Source organism: Hemicordylus capensis, chromosome 1 (assembly GCF_027244095.1).
Source record: "Hemicordylus capensis ecotype Gifberg chromosome 1, rHemCap1.1.pri, whole genome shotgun sequence".
NCBI classification, from domain to species: domain Eukaryota; kingdom Metazoa; phylum Chordata; class Lepidosauria; order Squamata; family Cordylidae; genus Hemicordylus; species Hemicordylus capensis.
Window position 1 is genome coordinate 296,577,068 of NC_069657.1, and position 17,935 is coordinate 296,595,002.

The window sequence follows — 17,935 nt, forward strand, 5'->3', positions numbered from 1 at the left end:
CTTGTTACCATTCATCGTCTCAGGCCTTGCTCATGGCCCCACAACTAACAGAGATCTGGTTGGTGGGGACTAGAGACAGGGCCTTTTTGGCTGTGGTCCCTCAGCTATGGAACGCCCTCCCTGAAGAGCTTCAACATGCTCCCTCCCTTAGTGTGTTTAAAAAACAACTAAAAGCAACCATTTTAAGGAGGCTTTTTAATGCTCCATCCATCTTTGGTTATATCTGGTATGTTCTTTAGGTTTTATAATTCTCAGTTTTTAGCTTTTAAAATAACTTTTAATTTCAACTTAATATTGATGGTGATTTTTAATCTAACTCTTAATTTGTTTACTCAATTTGTTTAATTTTATTACTTTTATTGTATACTGTATCTATTTTATTGTTGTGAACTGCCCTGAGCAATAGTGTACTGGAGGGATGGGATATAAATATTATAAACAAAACAAAACAAACAAACAAACAAACCTATCCTGGTACAAAACCACACACACTATAGAGCTGCCGTGCCAGAGATGGCCTGCTCTCCAGGCATACAGCCAGATGTTTCTTTTGGATACCATACTGGCAGCCATATATCCAGTCCTAACAGAATCCATGGAGGCATATGCCATGAAGTAAGTAGCAAGGTACATTATTCTTGACAGTCTCTCTAAGTAGACTTGTCTTTAGTGGAATCTAAGATGTGCCTGGCCCACGGGAGAATTGTTCTGCTGAATTAGAAGTTGATGTGGGGGGTCTCTTTAGCCCGAGAAATTTTTCCTGTGTACCTCTTCAGTCTTCTAGGTTATCTGATGGGATAAGTGGGAGCAGAAATGTCTGCTGTGGCATGCAGCAGAGGAAGGTCAAGCCAAGGTTTAACCACCAAAGTGTAGTGTCTTTGGGACCAGAACCCAGTAAAATGTAAAACTACTATATGAAGAAAAATAAATAAATCTTAATAGTAAATGAAGAGGATATATGGTTTAGCTGACTAGCTACCAGTCTTGTAAAGGTTAAAAAAATGTGTTCTTCATTTTAGCATCCAAAGATTGAAATGCATGTCAATAAAATATGTTGGATGACATAAAAACAAGCAGTGAGTGGAGGTGCAGAGCAAAGACATTAAGCAGGATGTAACTGTGGCGTCCTCCCACCAGCTCCCGAAAGGACAGAACGTTTACTGAGCTGCGTGGCGGTAGGAGGGGAGACCATGATGTGTCTGGTCTTGACGGGAGTTGGCAACGTCCACCCCCTGAACATGGGGAGGGCGAGGAGATCTGGGGTCTGGCTGCTCAGCGCTGGGCCGGTATGGCCTGACAAGCCATTGCTAGGCTGCAACAGGAGGGCTGCCTCCAGCCTTTTGCTGTGTGACGGTGCCATAAGGAGGGATGGAGCCCAGCAAGACAGATGCCCTAGAGGCTGCCTGGAAGGCAGCATGGCCCTACTGGCAGCATGGCCACAGGAGAGGAGTCGGGGGAAAGGCTTGGGATTGCCCTGAATGCAGGGCATTATTTAAAGCGTGTTTGGCTAGGGATGAGTTGGTAAGTGGAGATGGGAGCTGGAAGATCCTGGAGGCTCCCAGGGAGAAGCAGGGCAACCCCTCTCCCGGAGAAGTGGAGGAGTATCAGGGTGGCTGACAATCCCCTCTCCACCCCTCTGAGGCCTATATATCCTTAACAGTGTAGGAGCCACAGAGGGAGGGCGGAACCATCATTGCAAGATACAAAGGATCCCTAGAGGGTTAAGAATATCTGAAGATCCTGGTATGTTCCCAACCAACAATGAATTTAAGGACAAATTGTTTGCCATATTAAACATATGTTCACTTGATTTAATGGCACTCCTGACAGAAATATTACAGTGGGAAATTGAACATATAAGAATAGAAACATAGCCATTAGTGGAAGAACTTAAACGTAAACTGGGAGAAAGGGCATTGAATGAAAAATCTGTAACAGTCAATAAAGAACTGGAAATACAGCACAAAGAATTGAAGGAGGATAAATATTGGAAATTCTTATGATATTTGAGGGCCTATGAGAACAATAAAGTATATTCATGGAAGGGAAGGAATAATCAGAAAGTAAGACCAAATTCGAAATCAGTATCTTTTGATCTTACTTCAGAGACTACCAAGTAGAACAAATTAACAGCCATACTCAGCATGTGTTTTGCAAAACAAAAGCAGAAAAATGGACTGCATCTCAGTGTTCACCGTGTGTCCCTCTCTCTGGAGCTATACGGAAGAAGTCCAGATTTTAAAGTTAACATTTCATCAATATATATTCAGGTTTATGGAAAGGAGTATGACAAATGTAAGCTCTTAACAGGAAAACTCTCTCTTCTCCTATTTCCAGTTTCATTTTTGTTGTTGACAGCTCCATTGCTTTCAAATGAGGGGTGGGATTGTTTCACTAAACTGGTTAAGGATTTGCCTGTCAAACAGCACATTTTCTTTTCTTTTCGTTTCTTTTCTTGAGTGAAGTGGATTTTCTTTTAAAAGGGAATTTACACAATTTCTGAGCAATACAAACCCAAAGTACTGGGTTTAGTTAAATACCAGTGGATCCTATTGACCAAGATGATTGCAGAATTTGTTATGTTCTTAGCATAACTTCATTTTATGGGCAATTTTTCTGGATTTTCTTATTCTTTTATTACTGCACCTTTCCTTTCCAAACACATTTTGTCTTCAGAAGATCAAGCCCCTCAGAGAAACCTACCAGCTTCTATTTATTTTACTAGCTGGAATAGAGCCAGTGTTTGAAATTGATGGTGGCAAACATTCCAGTCTAAACCAATAAATCTCTCCCCCCATCCTGACTTCCTGCTAATTACACAGTGCTTGGTGGACTGGGTTTCTTGCAATCTGATTGGACATCCTCTACATTCCATGACCAGTGACTCGCCTTATGCTGGGTAAGCTGCATCTTAATTTTATCTGGATCATTTGCAATTTCAAGCTCTGCATCCAAAGTCTTTTCTGAATCGTCCAGCCATTCCATAAGTTTGTTCCAGGCTTCATGGAACTGTGAAAAAGCAAGATTTTTTATTTGTATACACGTATACAAACAGAAAATGTATCAAAACATATTCAACCTTTAAAAGATTAAATACAAATAATATAATATTCATAGTTGAGCAGGCAAGTCTGGACTGACACAATTAAATGCTGAAAAGAATAGGCTTTTCCTCTCTAATGTCATTTTACTGTGCAAAGCTTTTTATATTAATATATTAAATATCTCATCCTTTTTATAGGGGGACTATAAAGGGTAGAATTGTAGATGAAGGTTCAAGGGGCAAAAATGTTGCATGCTTCTGAAAGTGATGTATTAATAGAAGTAGTTGTGGTCATTAAAATAAAAGGAGGGTGACCATGTAAATTCTTTTACAAAATAGGAAAATCAGTAATAAATACATGGATTCATACAGTGCCCTATCAGAACATGAAAATTCTAACTTTCAAATAAAATTATCTGTGGTTAAATTGAAGAAATAGCTGTTCTAGCTCAAATAAGCCAAACCTGGGGCTCTACAATTTCCTTCAAAATTCCTTTAGTCACACAATTCATTTAAATGTGGATTTAGTTACAGCAAGTTCATACCCAAATGGCTGTGGAACCCCTGCCAATTACCTGCTTGGCACGCTTCCTCGCATCATCCAAAGCTCTTCCTCTTTCCACTAAACGCTGAACTACTTTTTCCCATCTACTCTGGACACTGATCAGCAGATTCTTAATGAGGACAACGTCCTGTTTCTGGCTGAAGTATTTCAGGTGTGTTCCAGTTTTGTCCAGCTCTATAATCTGGTCACGGTGGGCATTCACTTCAGTGGCAAAGACCTTCCAAAAGAAAAAGACAATATTTGAAAAGTGTCTCAGTCTTCTCATGAAAAAATACACATGCTACCAGCAAAATGATGTGATTATCCACTTTATTAGGCAAAGAAGCAATTAAAAGAACCATTTTTAAAAAGCCATAAAATGTCTTTGGATTTTTAGTGTTAGCGATTTCTTTCAGGGATTAGTACAAGACAATCTAGTGCCTTCAAGGAGTGGGAAGGAGAATGTGACACATCTGCTGCTGTTTCTGTACTCATACCTTGTGCTCATCAATTTGAAACAAGACAGTGTCCAAAAGAAGACTTGGCCGAGAAGCCACTGTCAAGGTTTGCTCGGCTTGAGTAAGCCAGTTGATGAAGTCCTGCAGTGAGTTGTGGAACTCCATTGCCAAGCTGAGGGCTTCTTCCAGTTTGATCTGTTAGAACACACCATAATTTAGCAGGAGTGGATGGTTTATAGGGAAATAGACCATTTTTATAGCTGAATGTAATTTGGAAGAGGGAATAGACCATTTTTATAGCTGAATGTAATTTGGAAGAGGGTCATGGTTGTTTTTGTTTTTTCCTAGTGATTTTTTTCAGGTTAATACAGAAATGCTGTGGATTCTTAAAACAGCACACAAATAAAAGGAACTTTAAAATCATTTCAGTAGAAAAAGAGCAGAGTACCTACTGGTACTGAGCCATCAGCCCCACATATTGATTTCTGCAAATCAGAAAATTCCACATCTTGGCACTAAATTATAAAGCTTACAAGTGTCTAGACAGGTTTCCAGAAATATATATAATTTTCAGCTTTGGTTCCGCTTGCAGGAATTAGGACCATGTGCACTAGTACTGCATAATGGATTTTTACCAATAAGTATAAAACAAGGGTTGGAGAGCTGCCTGCCTAGCTAGACTGAACATTCCTGCTCTATGATTTGCTGCAAGGAGACACTTCTTGCTGCAGAAAGAAGGCCCAATTTAGGCATTTACAGTGGGCCAAAAAGAGAGTCTTTGTGTGGAGGAGAAGCTATATCCCTCTCTTGCACCATTCAAACAATGTCTTGTATAGAGGAAGGATAGTATGAATGAGGGGTCTACCTGGAAGTATCTACATCATAAATGACACTGGCTGACATGTTGTGCAGCTGCTCTGTAGCAGTGCAGGATGTTTTAGACACCCACAGTGACATGAATGTTTCTGAACCACCTGTGTTATGCTGCACATGTCAGACACTCATCTGTGGAAAATCAGCCAATCAGTCATCTGTGTGGTGGAGAGGAAAGAACATGACCACTGTTCCACTATGCAAAAATTCTAGTTGGCCCAGTAAACATCTGAACCAGGCCCAGAATATGTGAACAATTCACTTAAAATAAATAATGATAGTGCAAATCTTCCTTAGTTTCAAGAACAGCTTCTTTAATTTATGTAAGCATTTCTGTTCTTTATGAACACACATGCATTTCAGCTGCCTCAAGATATAATTTATAGTTTGACTCAGATTAAACCGTTTAGCTATATTTGGAGCAATTAAAAAAGAAAGTAAGTCTGCCCCCATAGAAATCCATGGCTTTGAGTAAGATACTTCTGCCAGAGTATGAGATTGTCTCCCAAAGGCCACAACAGAGGTCTCATAACTTAAAACTTTTAAGAACTATTATATTCAAAATGCCAGCAATAAAACAAAAGTATCATTTCCAAGCTGATGGGGATGATGGACTGGGTGGCTAGAAACGGCTTATTTGTTCCATTTACAGGCACTAGTCTATTGCTATATATTTTATTAATCTACTTTTCCATATGAATACTGGTCTGTGACATCATTTATCATTTAGACTGCACAGATCCCTAATGCCCACTAAAGGATATCAGGACCATTCTACATCTACAATAATCCAATGTTTAGGTCCCTAAACACATTTCAGATAATTTCCTCATGTTCATATCATAACATACTTTTCTTTCACTGAGCTTTGTTTCTACCGATTCCCATTTTTCTTGAAGGTTATTAATGTCTTGCTCAACATTTGTTTCAATAGTCTCTGGGCATCTTCCTAGCATCTGCAGGCCTTTTTGCATCAGGCACTTGTATATTTCTTCTTTGGCTTCAAAGGCAGCACAGAGTTCCTAAACAAAACGAGGGGAGGGGAATACCGCAAATCATGAGTACATAAACATTTATTCTAAAATGTCAGCCTCTAAAATTTTCACACTTTGCTATAAACCAAAGCATGCAACAGATTTTATTATATGTATTGTGTGTGTGTGTGTGTGTGTGTGTGTTAGAGAGAGAGAGAGAGAGAGAGAGTGTGTGTGTGTGTGAGAGAGAGAGAGACAGACACTTGTGAGCTAAACACCACTGTGCACATTCACAAGACATCATGGCTTGCAGTGCCACCAAATATGACTATGCAATTGTTGTTGTTATTAACGTATTTATATATTACTTTACAAGCAAAAAGTTCACAAAGCGGTTTATATAGCAAAAGGAATGATAAAATGGTTCCATGTCCCAAAGGAGCTCCCAATCTAAAAAGAAACACAAAGGAGACACCAATAATAGCCCCAAGGAGGGATGAGATGCTCGGCTGAATAGGGTAGTTGCTCTGCCCCTACAAAACATGAGAGAGCCACCATTTTAAAATATGCTTCTTTATTCAGCAGGGGCTTGTTCAGGACTGCAGCCTTGATGCCTTATATTCCAAACACTAGAGACAAGCCACTGTTAATGAGAATTTGGCTCTAAACTGAGACCAGCTTCATTCAGACACTGTGAAAAGAAAAAAATATGAACATGCTCTTTGGCAACTTAAATGGAATAGATTCTCTGTCTCTGAGCACTGGTAACTGGAGTTATATAATGAGTCAGAAAACAATAAAATTGACAATGCAGAGAGTTCTGTGATCCTTGGCTGTCCTTTCCTTTTGAAAATGAGATTGTTTTGCAGTTACAAAGGCTCACACACACAAGAACAAGCTCTGCTTTGAAGCTGCTGGCACATTAAAGGATAATTCAAGGTAAGGATGAGGGATAAAAATAATTCAAGTGATACAAGAGAACTATAAATGTTTCTAGACTTTATAGCTGAATGTCAGAGCTGCCAAAAACAAACTTAAAATCTGTTTCCCCTGTGAAATAATTCTGAGGACTGCTCAGCCACATATATGTAGAATTGGAATTTTTCAACAACCTTATAGAATTGGAATTTTTCAACAACCTAAACAAACAACCTTATAGACACTTCACTGCCTAGACGTTGTAAATGTTTCACTATGAATGGCTTCATACGTTTACCTTCCAAGCTGGGACCATCTGCAGTATTAAGATCCTTACCATATGGGTATTAAGCTGCTCTCTCGCAGTCTCTGGTAAACCACCAACAGGCTTCGATGCCAAAAGCTGACGTTCGGTTTCTGTCAGCCATTGTTGCAGATCTTCAACTTCACCATGGAAACCTTGGGCCTAAAAAATACATCACCACAGCACTTCAGAACATATTTTAATACACTAACTTGCTACATCAGCTAAGACACAGCAAAAGTCAGACATTTAAAATCAGATTTATTTATTTTTTTAAAAAAATTGAAATGGAAATACCACTTAACCAGAAACACCTTCTGGGGTTATTATGAAAATCCTTGCACAGATAATGGAACATTGTCGAGAGAAAGAGAAAGAGAACGAGAGATGGATTATAACTATTGAATGCCAATGGAAATGCCAGAATAAACAGCATGTGAGAGATGTATGGGTGGATGATCCAGATCAGGACTGCAACACAGAAGGGAGGTGCCTTTAATTCTATTCATTATTCTCTTCCTTTGAAAAACAAGCATGCAAGGTTCAAACTACATAACGGAACATGTAGTTTGACCCTTGTAACGGGAAGGGTGGTTTATACATTTTTATCATTAGCTAATTACATTTTAAATTCCAGTTTAATTCTAAATGACTATGTATGAGGATCCAATTAAGCACTTGGATATTCAGCAGGGGGCAAGGAAGAATTACCCATACAATAAAGACGTTTGAAAATAATAACTATAGTTTAACAGGGCACAACAAGTTAAATTGCTGTACAAATAGAAAGATGAGCGCACACTGCTATTTAAGTCTCAGAGATATTTAAGATATACAGTTCAATATATCCGATTATTGAAATAGACAAAGAGCAACAGTTATGCGCTTTTCAAGCTCCATTTAGTCATACTGTATCTGAGTACAGCATATCAGGGTCTGGGGGAACAGGAGCATACCTTCTAACCTGTCTAGTACATGCATGCTCTTTAATCATGCCCTCCAGCTCTTCCTAAGTACAGAGTTTATCTTATTTTCAGAGAAAAATGTTTACAGTGGGGAGGGAGATTCCTCCCCACTATCTGAAATGATAGCCACCCTGTGTTCCATACTGTGGGGCGAGACTCAACTCAAGTTCAGCATTTGCCTCTGCAGACAACCACAGTACTTGGGAAGAGCTGGGATGTGGCTATGGAATGCATTAGTATGGGCTGTAGGGCTAGCTGGCACACTCTCATTCCTCCTGTACCTGGGTACAACAATGCCCAGACAGGGGTCTAATCCCAATGGCTGGCATCTAGACTAAGAGTTGTGTGTGGAGTGCTTTCACTCATGCCAGGGAGGGCCAATTTTCATCAGTCTTCCCTCCACTCTGCAGCTACCTGTGCCTCCCAAAAATATGTCCCTCGGGGGTCATATTTTGAAGGAGGCACATGTGACAGCAGAGGGAAGGAGGGATTGCCAAAAAAAAAAAAAAAAAATCACCCTTCTCCTCCATGCACAAGCGGAAGTGCTGTCCATGTGCCACTCTCAGTCTGGATGTCAGTCACTGTTTACAATGCCATGCAGTTGTGGGCATGCTTAGCTCTCCGGCTGAAATCAGAGGACTGTGAAGTGCTTAACTGCATTAATTCAATACAAGTGGATTTGGTTTTGTTCCATTTCTCATACACACCTGGATCAAAGCACTGTCCAGCTGCTGTTTCCTTTTTTCTGTTTTTTCCAAGACATTTTGCCACCGCTGATTCAGAAGTTCCAGCTTGCTTTGTAGATTGCTTGCTTCTTCAACAGCGCTTGACTGAATCAGGTCATTTCCTGCTCTCTTAACTGTTTCCACAGTGGACTGGTGAGCCAAGACATCATTTTGCAGCACCTGCAGTTACAAATATGCCATGCCTTGTCAATTTTCATTATAATTAATTTTATTCGGGTGTCTTAACTAGCCCAACCATTTCAATGCAACTTTACTGGAAGAATTCAGAAATCGTTCAGGTTTCAAGTAGGGATGTGCACAGCACCAGCGGGAGGTGGCTTGAAGGTGGATACCTTTAACAGTGGGGGAGGGTGTTCTTATTGGCACTGCACTTTAAAAGGTTCCAGCACAGCGGCGGCACACCTCCCTGCTGCCCTGCCCCAATGTGCGCGCGAGTGTGATGCATGCTGGGTACTTCCAGTCCAACAAGGCAATGGGGTGGCAGGGAGGTATGCTGCCGCCCCGCCAGAACCTTTTAAAGTGCAGTGCCGGCGGGTGGGGTAAGAGCCCCCTCCCCCACCCTTAAAGGTATCCCACCCGCCCAGAGGTGTATCTAGGGAAAATAGCGCCTAGGGCAAGCACTGAAATTGCGCCCCCTGTCCAAGCATCTGACACCCATCTTTCAGATAACTTTACCATAATATCAGCTCAAAAATACAAGTCAAGCTCGTTAATCTTTTAATATTTCAAAAACTATTTAGCAGTGGACATAGCCAGACAAAAATGCTGGAAAAGTACAAATTTCAGTATGCTGGGGCTGATGAAATACCCAATTACTATGTGGAGGTGTACTTGGAAAACTAAACAGAAGTGCCTGTCTAATTCTCTACTATGCATTGTAGCATCACTATTACATAAGTTTTAAAAATAAATGGAGAATTTGACTTTTCCCAGATACTCTGAAAATAATTAAAGGATATGCAGAGTAAACTGTGTCACTGCTTGGAATATATTCTAGTCTTTCAGAAAGACAGTTAAAATGAGAGAAAGAGAGCAAGAAACTCCCAGTGGGACTTAATAATAAGGATTTCACACTGATTCAAAGACAAACTCACCATTAATATTATTGACATATTTAACTAACTTATCATAAGAAGCAGAGTAAGAGCAAATGAATACAATCCTAGCTCATAAGCTTCAGTTCAGTATTCACAAGCCCTGATTCTCTGTACATTGTGCCAATCTGAATATGTGTACAGTGACTTATATTATATTAATTTTCTTATTTTTTATTTTACCTGTAGCCCCTTTGGGGGGCTTCATAAATGTCGTGGGGGGGGGGGGGTCCTGCAAAATTTACCCCTCCCCCCACTGGCCTCTAAGGCCTCACAGGGCCATTTGAGCATGTGCAGTGGCCATTTTTTAAAATATTTTTCCCCCCCAAAAAAGGCAGCTGGAAACAAAATGGCTGTCGTGCATGCTCAAATAGTCTCTGCAAGACCTGGCATGGTCTAGGGCCTCAGAGAGGCCATTTGAGCATGTGTGGTGGCCATTTTGTTTTCGTTGGCCAGTTTTTAAAAAAATAATAATTTAAAAAAAATGGCGCCCCCCCTTCAAGTGGCGCCCAGGGCACGTGTCCTGCCTGCCCCACCCTAGATACGCCCCTGCACCCGCCTTTGAACTGGCTGAACCGCCGGTCTTTCGAACCTGTCTGGAGGCCCGTAAAAGGGCCTCTGAAGAGGTTCATGCACATCCCTAGTTTCAGGACTGCCCAAGGACAACTGAAACTTGAACAATTACTAGACTTTATTATTTTGCTGATTGATGGTGCATTTTTCTTTCCTTCTGTAATAATATGACATATTTTTGATGCACGTGACTTGTGAAAGAAGCTGTAGTCAAATTAAGCCCACTTTTTATTTTCCTAATTCTTCTCACTTTGGTAATATCCATATATTTGTCAGGACTTTATTGTAATGACTGATTCTGATATATGAAGGAGTGGAATCCAGAGAGGAGAGTAACCTAGAGGCATCCCCTAATTAGAGCCCTATTGATGACAGAAACAGATGTCACTTTTCTTTTCTGATAGTGCTCATTTAGGATAATGACTGCTGCTTGTCAACCTTCTGATTAAAAAAAAAAAGATCAAAGAGGATATGCTGTTCTATAATCTCTATCTAGTATGCAACACTGAATGAGCAGGAAGAACATAATGACATGTGTTTGTTGAACCTTTTCTGTACCTGCCATTCATTCATTTATTAGGCCTGGTTCTTTGTGCACCACTTTGCCAAGAAGATTTTTTGGTCTGAACCATCTATGATTGAGAAAATCAAAGAGGAAGGAAATAGCAATACCTTTTCATTAGCTATTATGATTTCCTAAATACACATTTATCCACAGTTGAGGCCCATAGAAATAATTACTTTAAGATGTACAAAATGTTGCTTTGTATACTGCATCATAAAAGATTCAAACAAATCCAAAGCAGTGAACCCCAGAATCCCCAGTTACATACATGGTGTTTGGCCAGTTCAATTTCAATGGCCTTGGGGTCACCACCCACAGGCTTCTGTTCATTTAGAAGGTCTTCTGTATGTGTCAGCCATGTCAGCAACTCATCCAGGGCATGCTGGAATTGCCCCAAAGCCAGTAATGCACCTTCTAACTTATGCTGAAATAAAAACAGGAAAATAGTAATTGTTACTCAGTGCTTAGACTACAGAAAACTTAAAATGCAGTTAGTCAAATTTAGCCTCAAATGAATGATTAGAACAAGGAGATGCCACCCAATCACCTATATTGAAAATAAATAGGGGGGAAATGCCATAGTTAGATCAAGTTCTGATACAATTATTTATTTAGACTGCTATCCTAGAATGGATTATAATTTAAGAATAATTTTATCCTGACAGCAAGTCTACATTTTATCCTCATACCAACACTAGTGACATGCTGGAGACCACCCAATGAACTTCATAGTTGAGCAGGGACTTGCAACTGTATCTGTAACACCAAAGCCCAACAATCGCTCTCCCATGCACCTCTAGTTTAAAATCTTGATATGGGTAAGGCATCAGGAGTCTCAGATTGTAGGAACTGGCAGTGGAGCCCAGGGGCGCTACTCTCTGCACCACCACCACAGCTCTCAGGCAGAAGGAGTTGTTGGATTGCCGTCTACTGCACTGCTGCACCACCCACATAATGCTTGCAACGAGTACTCCAGCTCATCAGCCCAGGTGACTCCAGGAACCAACAGGGACTTGGCTGGCCCTATATAAGAGTTTTTTCCAGCCTAGTTCCTCTGTCTGAGCAACATCATCCAACTGAGCAACAGCACAGTCTTGCCTTTGCCCTGTCTCATTGGCAAACACTGGTACCAGCCACTCATCCTTGAGAACATCTTCCGCTTCTGGCCCTTTTGACCCTCATCTGGAAGTCAATCCTTTCCTGCCTTGACCACGTGTCCTGGACCACCTTCAGTGGTGGCCTGTCTCAAAGCCAAGCTGAGGCCTCTCAGTGTAGCAACTAGAATTTAAATGTATTTATTAGGCATGCCCCCTCTTCCCAATTTCCCCTCTAGTATTCTCTTTCTCACACACAAATAAGCAAGCTTGCAGGAAAGAACTGTCCTGTAATGTTCATCCTCAGCTGAAACAAAGCCTAAGTAAGTGTCATGGCACTTGCTCACATTCATCTCTTGTTAATCTTTCTTTTCTCATCCTAAGCATCACAACTGAGATGGTGAATGCTTTAGGAGAAAGTTGCCTCTCCGCTACCCCCAATATGCTGTTCTTTGTACTTCAGTGCATGAATAAAAACAGTTCCTGGCTCTAAGTCACAGCAATCATGGACTGGTGCATAGGAAGCACCCATTATGTCAAATCTTTTTTTGAAACTGCTTCCTATGGCAACTGTCTCCACGTGATACGCTCTTCCTGTGCAGTGGCTCACTGCAAGATTTTCTCCATGCTATCCCAAATATATACCACTCAAATGGTTGCAGAAGAGTATTGTTACAATATGATGGTGAAGGCAGTATGCTGTTGCATAACTGTAAACCAAGTGGTATATTCTCAAGGGACTGCTTAGGTATAACCTTTCATAAAATGAAACAAGATAGCATATCCATTAGTGGACATACACAGAAGTATTTCCATGAGCTATTAATTACTGCACAACCATTTAGGGTTGTGCCCAGACCTCAGTTCATGCAGCAGTTCAAATTTGAACCAGTTTGTGGTTCCTTGAGCTGGTTCATTCCAGTCCAGCCCATGAACTGGTTTGACGATTTAAGATTGGTACCAAGGCAGTGCAGTCAGCAGCACCTTTATAAGTGAGTACAGCAGGTCCTTACCTGTGTGAATGCTGCTCCATGAAGCTTCCTGCTTCAGTGCACCACCCCCCACCCCCCGCCAGCAGCCTGCACATGGTGGTGGCACAGTGCCAGCATGCACATGGCCTCTGTGCATGTGTAGAAGATATTTTCATGGCCAGATCACTTTTAAAGGTGCTGCTCACTGCCCTGCCCCCAGCGCCACTCTCAAACCACCGAACTGGAATGAAGCGGTTCACAGAACCATGAATGGGTTCAAATTCGAACCACTGCACAAGCCAAGGTTCATGCACATCCCTTCATCCATTTCATCACAACAAAAAGGAACACTGTCAGTTGTGTTATGTTTTCAATACAGTTTCCATTTACCTGGCGGCTAACAATTTTATCCTCCAGGGTTTCCCACAACAACTTAAGTTCAGACAAGGGGTCTTGTACAGTATGCTTATCGCTTTCCTCTGTCACCTTCTTCAACAACAGCTCTGCTTGATGGTTCAGTCGTTCCATTTCTATCTGTTGCTGATAGGCTTCTGTCTTAAATTGCTGTTAGAATAAAGAGGTCAAGGGTGAATATCACCTATGCAGTGTGGTAAAATGCATTACAATATTGTCCAATAGGTCACATAGGAAAAACCTACCCCAGAAGAGGTTTATAAACAGGCACATATTTTTAACCAAATTAAAATTGGAGACAAACGTCATTTTTACACTTGAAATAGTATCTATTTTCAGGGTCTAAAGGAACTGCCTGCTCCAAATGGGCCCACTCCTCGTGTTTCTGTATGAGTCACTGTTCTTGGCATCCTCCTCTGGGGGAAGGTAATTGTTTCTGTGTTTCTGTATCAGGAGTTTCTGTGTTTCTGCATCAGGAGGAGTAATGAAATTATCCAATTACTTTGATTCAAGGGTGTGGCCTATTCTTAATGGATGCTGATGGGATGTAAGCAAGACCAGATAATTTACATATGCAGATACACAATTGGCAGTCTCCTCCGCATCATGGTACTTTGGCTCAGAGGTGACTTGGATGTTTAATTAATTAAACTTCTCACAACGCACAATTTTGGGCATCACTGATCTACATTGTGTTTAGATAGGTGTCTAGATAATATTGCTACAGAGCAACCAATCTATCATATGGATGTCCTTCCCCATCATCCACAGGAGTGACATCTTGTGAATATTTTCTATTGTTGGTGCAAGGTATGCCCTGGAATGGGCAGCTGTTTTTCCAGGGACCTATCCCTGCTTCTGTCAACTATGGCATGGAGCCCCAAAGAAGGTGGCTATCCTGAGGACATAGCCACAGTGTGGTCCTGAATATTCCACACAGGTGTATCCAGGAAACCCCATCCACACCCTCTGAATAGCTTTGTCTCTGATATTAATTTTGGTAGTGAAAAAGGCAACCTGCATATTGTATAATTGCAGATGTATTGTGGAATTCCAGATGTGATGTATCATTCCAGAGACTGATAGCATACTCCTCTTTATCAAAAGTCATTTTTGAAGCTATAAAGGCTCATTGTCAGAAGATTGTTGACCTGTTAACATATGGATCTATATTTATTCTGTAAAAACAGATAATGCAGGAGCAGATGAGCAAGATTTCCACTTGCAAACCTGAGGCTTGTTGAAGATCCAAGGAAGAAGGATACAAAGCACACTTCTCTCAACAGAGCCTGCAATCCAATGGGCAAAACCCTCAAAACTTCCTGAAGCCTGCCTATAATGACCCATTCATGTAATCCCCTCACTATAGACACAATGGGTGCACATGCGTTTCTGATTAGCGAGACTATGACTGTGATAGGAAGAAAACAGAGACATCCAGTGATTCAGTAAGAGCCAATGGGCAAGAGAAGCAGCTCCTACTGCACCCTTCCAGGCCAAGGTGATTGTCAGACTACTGGGGCTAGAACTGGGAACCTTCAGCTTTGTGTGCAGCTGCTCCATATGGAGAGCCACCAGTACTGCAGGCTGGAGCATCTTCCTGGGCAGTAAAATTATTCTCAGGCTCTGGATTGACCCTGCCCACCCAGGCTGACCACAGATAGAGTTTTAAAAGGCTTCCTGTTTGAGCTGGAACACTGCCTAGGCAACGGTGGCCTCTTGGCTCTGAAGTGTTTTCATTTGGTTCGTTGGTCTCAATTAATTGCTTGTCATGTAAGTTTTACCTTGACTACCCACACTCCGTTCAACCTTGACCGTGATGCACCATTATCACCATCCCCTCCAAGGATCGCGTTTTGCAATCCATAGCTTGTGTTACAAGAATCCTTATTTCAATTTCAATCTTAATTTTCAGTGCTCAGTCCCTGCTAATATGTAGGCCTTGAATATTTGACACTATACATTTCCTGTTTATTTTTCCAACTTATCAACTTCTGCTCTGTCATACAATAGCAGAGCTGGAATGGATCATCTAGTCTAACCCTGTGCCCTGAAACAGGATATCCTATACCATCTCTGCTTCCTGTGTAAAACACACAACAGCATCCAGGTATTATGAACAAAATGAGTCATATTTCCAATCCAAATTTGCTTTTAGAGTTGGTTGGGGATTTCTGCTTCATAGCCCAGTGGACTCTAGTGGAAATGAAGTGATCTTTGAATGTTTAGGAATAATCCATTGTATCAAGAATGATGGACTTTAGAGAGACTTGTACACATTCCAAAAGGGAAGTTAAGTGTCATAAAAGTAATTGATGCAGTGGGGAAAATGGAACTCAGATTTTTTTCTATCATTATTAAGAAAACCCACAACTAACCTTTAGGGGAAACTGATGTCATACTACTTTCAGACTTACAAAAGCTGTAGGTTTTAAAATAAGACGCTCATATGAAAATAATTTACTTTTTGGTTACTAAGTGAATGCAAACAGGTTTTGGATATTAACCCACACACAAAAAGTAAAGTATAAGAAGTTAATATTTCATACCTTCAGTTCTTCTGTTTGCTGTTTCACTGTTTCTATGTCTGTCCCAACTGGGGACATTGAAGCTAATTTACTGCCAGCAATATCCACCCAGTCAAATATAGCCTGTAAAATAAAAAACTAAATTAGAATAATATAACTAGTGATCATCATACCAAATATTGAAACATATTATTGGTACAGTATAATGTTGGGTGCAGCAGAATTAGCATTAGTTTGGCTGATATCCAGATTAGCACTGTAAAGGTTCAACAGTGCTGAGTTTCAGATTACTGCTGTGCTGTTGGAGGAGCAAGGAAAGGGACTTCTTCTTTTTTTTACCATGCTGCCCTCCCTCTGAAGCCCTACTGTGCATCAAAAAACACATCCTTCAGAGACATATTTTTGTGATGCACAGTGGGCTTCAGAGGGAAGAGGAGACTGACAACAATCAGCCCTTCCTCACTCACACATGAATGCAACAGTGGTCTGGAACTAAGCACTGTTAGACACACACACTTTTAATCTGGATGTTGGCCACTGTGGTCACTAAGTATAGTTGGTATTGCATAAAATAAGATGTATTATACAAGAAATCTAGAAGTTTGCACTGAATTTGTCTTCTGTGGCAACTTCACATGCATCTACCCATTTCTGAAGATAAATGAGGGCAAATATGGAGTTGCATGCAAAGATTCCTTTCCTCTGGAGCAGGGATTCTCAAACTTGGGTCCTCAGGTGTTATTGGACTTCAACTCCCATAATCCCCAGCCTCAGTGGCCTTTGGTTGGGGATTATGGGAGTTGAATTCCAATAACACCTGAGGACCCAAGTTTGAGAATCCCTGCTCTGGAGGGAAAAGAATTCCTCCAGAGGAAGACTCTTTCCTCTGGAGAAAGAAAGGAAAGCTTTGAGTGCAACCCACTATTTATTCTAAACAAACTCATACATTGTCAATCACGTCAATAAAGAAGCTTGTGATGCCTTAAATACTAAAAGCTTTATTGTGGTGTAAGCTTACTCCACAATAAACCAATCAGCCTTTAAGATATCCAAGGACTCTGATATTGTTGTTGCAACAGACTAACACCTTCTAGAACTTGTGAGTCAAGTCATTTATTTGAATCTCAAGAGGCTTTGAATATCTTTAGAGAACAAGAAAGTCAATCTTGCAGTTTCACATCTATAACCCAGGATGAAATGGAGCAGAGGCAGCCAAATGTCCATAACACTGGAGCTGGGTAGCAAAAGCCACTTCACTCTTCATAAATGAGGTGTGAACTGCCAGGGATTATGCAGCAGTTATGCCTGAACAGCAGTGTTCACACTTCAGCTCCAACTGACAGCAGATATTCAATTACACAGCATACATACATGTTCACACCCATACATCAAGATCATTTCGCATACTTGATAAAATCTAGGAATTTGTCCACTTTGTCTTAGAGGAAAAGGAGTTCCATACTGCCTTTACAAGTATCTTCTGCACAGCAACCAATGCCTTGGAGAGGCAATAAAACATAACAGTGAAAGGATAAATTGCTTCTAGATTAGGGAGTGAAGATCAAGAAATGAATGCTGGAAAAAAGGCATAATCATATTGCTAGGACTCGTTAGTGAAATAAAATATTAAAACCACAGGCTGAAAACCTAATAGTACTACTCAGAGTTACTCTAAAGGACTACTAAATTTCAATAGGACTTTCTCTAGTAAATTTAGTTAGAATGTCAGCCACAGTCAAGTTACTGGGCAAATTCTGAAAGGGGGAAAGCATTTTGAGAAAGTACCTGTGCATGATCATCATCTTATTTATTATTTATTTATCTTTCTATGTAAACTGCTTTGCAAACTTTTTTTTGAAAGCGGTATATAA

The 17,935-nt window shown here is 40.7% G+C and overlaps 1 protein-coding gene across 32 annotated transcripts in view; it reads right to left on the minus strand.

Moving 5' to 3' along the window:
* Nucleotides 1–17,935, minus strand: part of DST (dystonin) — a 488,434-nt gene that overhangs the window by 46,307 nt on the left and 424,192 nt on the right. For all 32 annotated transcript variants that reach the window (XM_053286451.1, XM_053286446.1, XM_053286475.1 and 29 more), the window contains 9 exons: nucleotides 16,086–16,187; nucleotides 13,513–13,686; nucleotides 11,326–11,481; nucleotides 8,787–8,984; nucleotides 7,148–7,276; nucleotides 5,770–5,940; nucleotides 4,085–4,240; nucleotides 3,619–3,825; nucleotides 2,890–3,009 (listed from right to left, as the gene is read on the minus strand). In XM_053286451.1, the coding sequence (XP_053142426.1) occupies nucleotides 2,890–3,009; nucleotides 3,619–3,825; nucleotides 4,085–4,240; nucleotides 5,770–5,940; nucleotides 7,148–7,276; nucleotides 8,787–8,984; nucleotides 11,326–11,481; nucleotides 13,513–13,686; nucleotides 16,086–16,187 (1,413 nt within the window). The remainder of the gene's footprint in view (nucleotides 1–2,889; nucleotides 3,010–3,618; nucleotides 3,826–4,084; nucleotides 4,241–5,769; nucleotides 5,941–7,147; nucleotides 7,277–8,786; nucleotides 8,985–11,325; nucleotides 11,482–13,512; nucleotides 13,687–16,085; nucleotides 16,188–17,935) is intronic.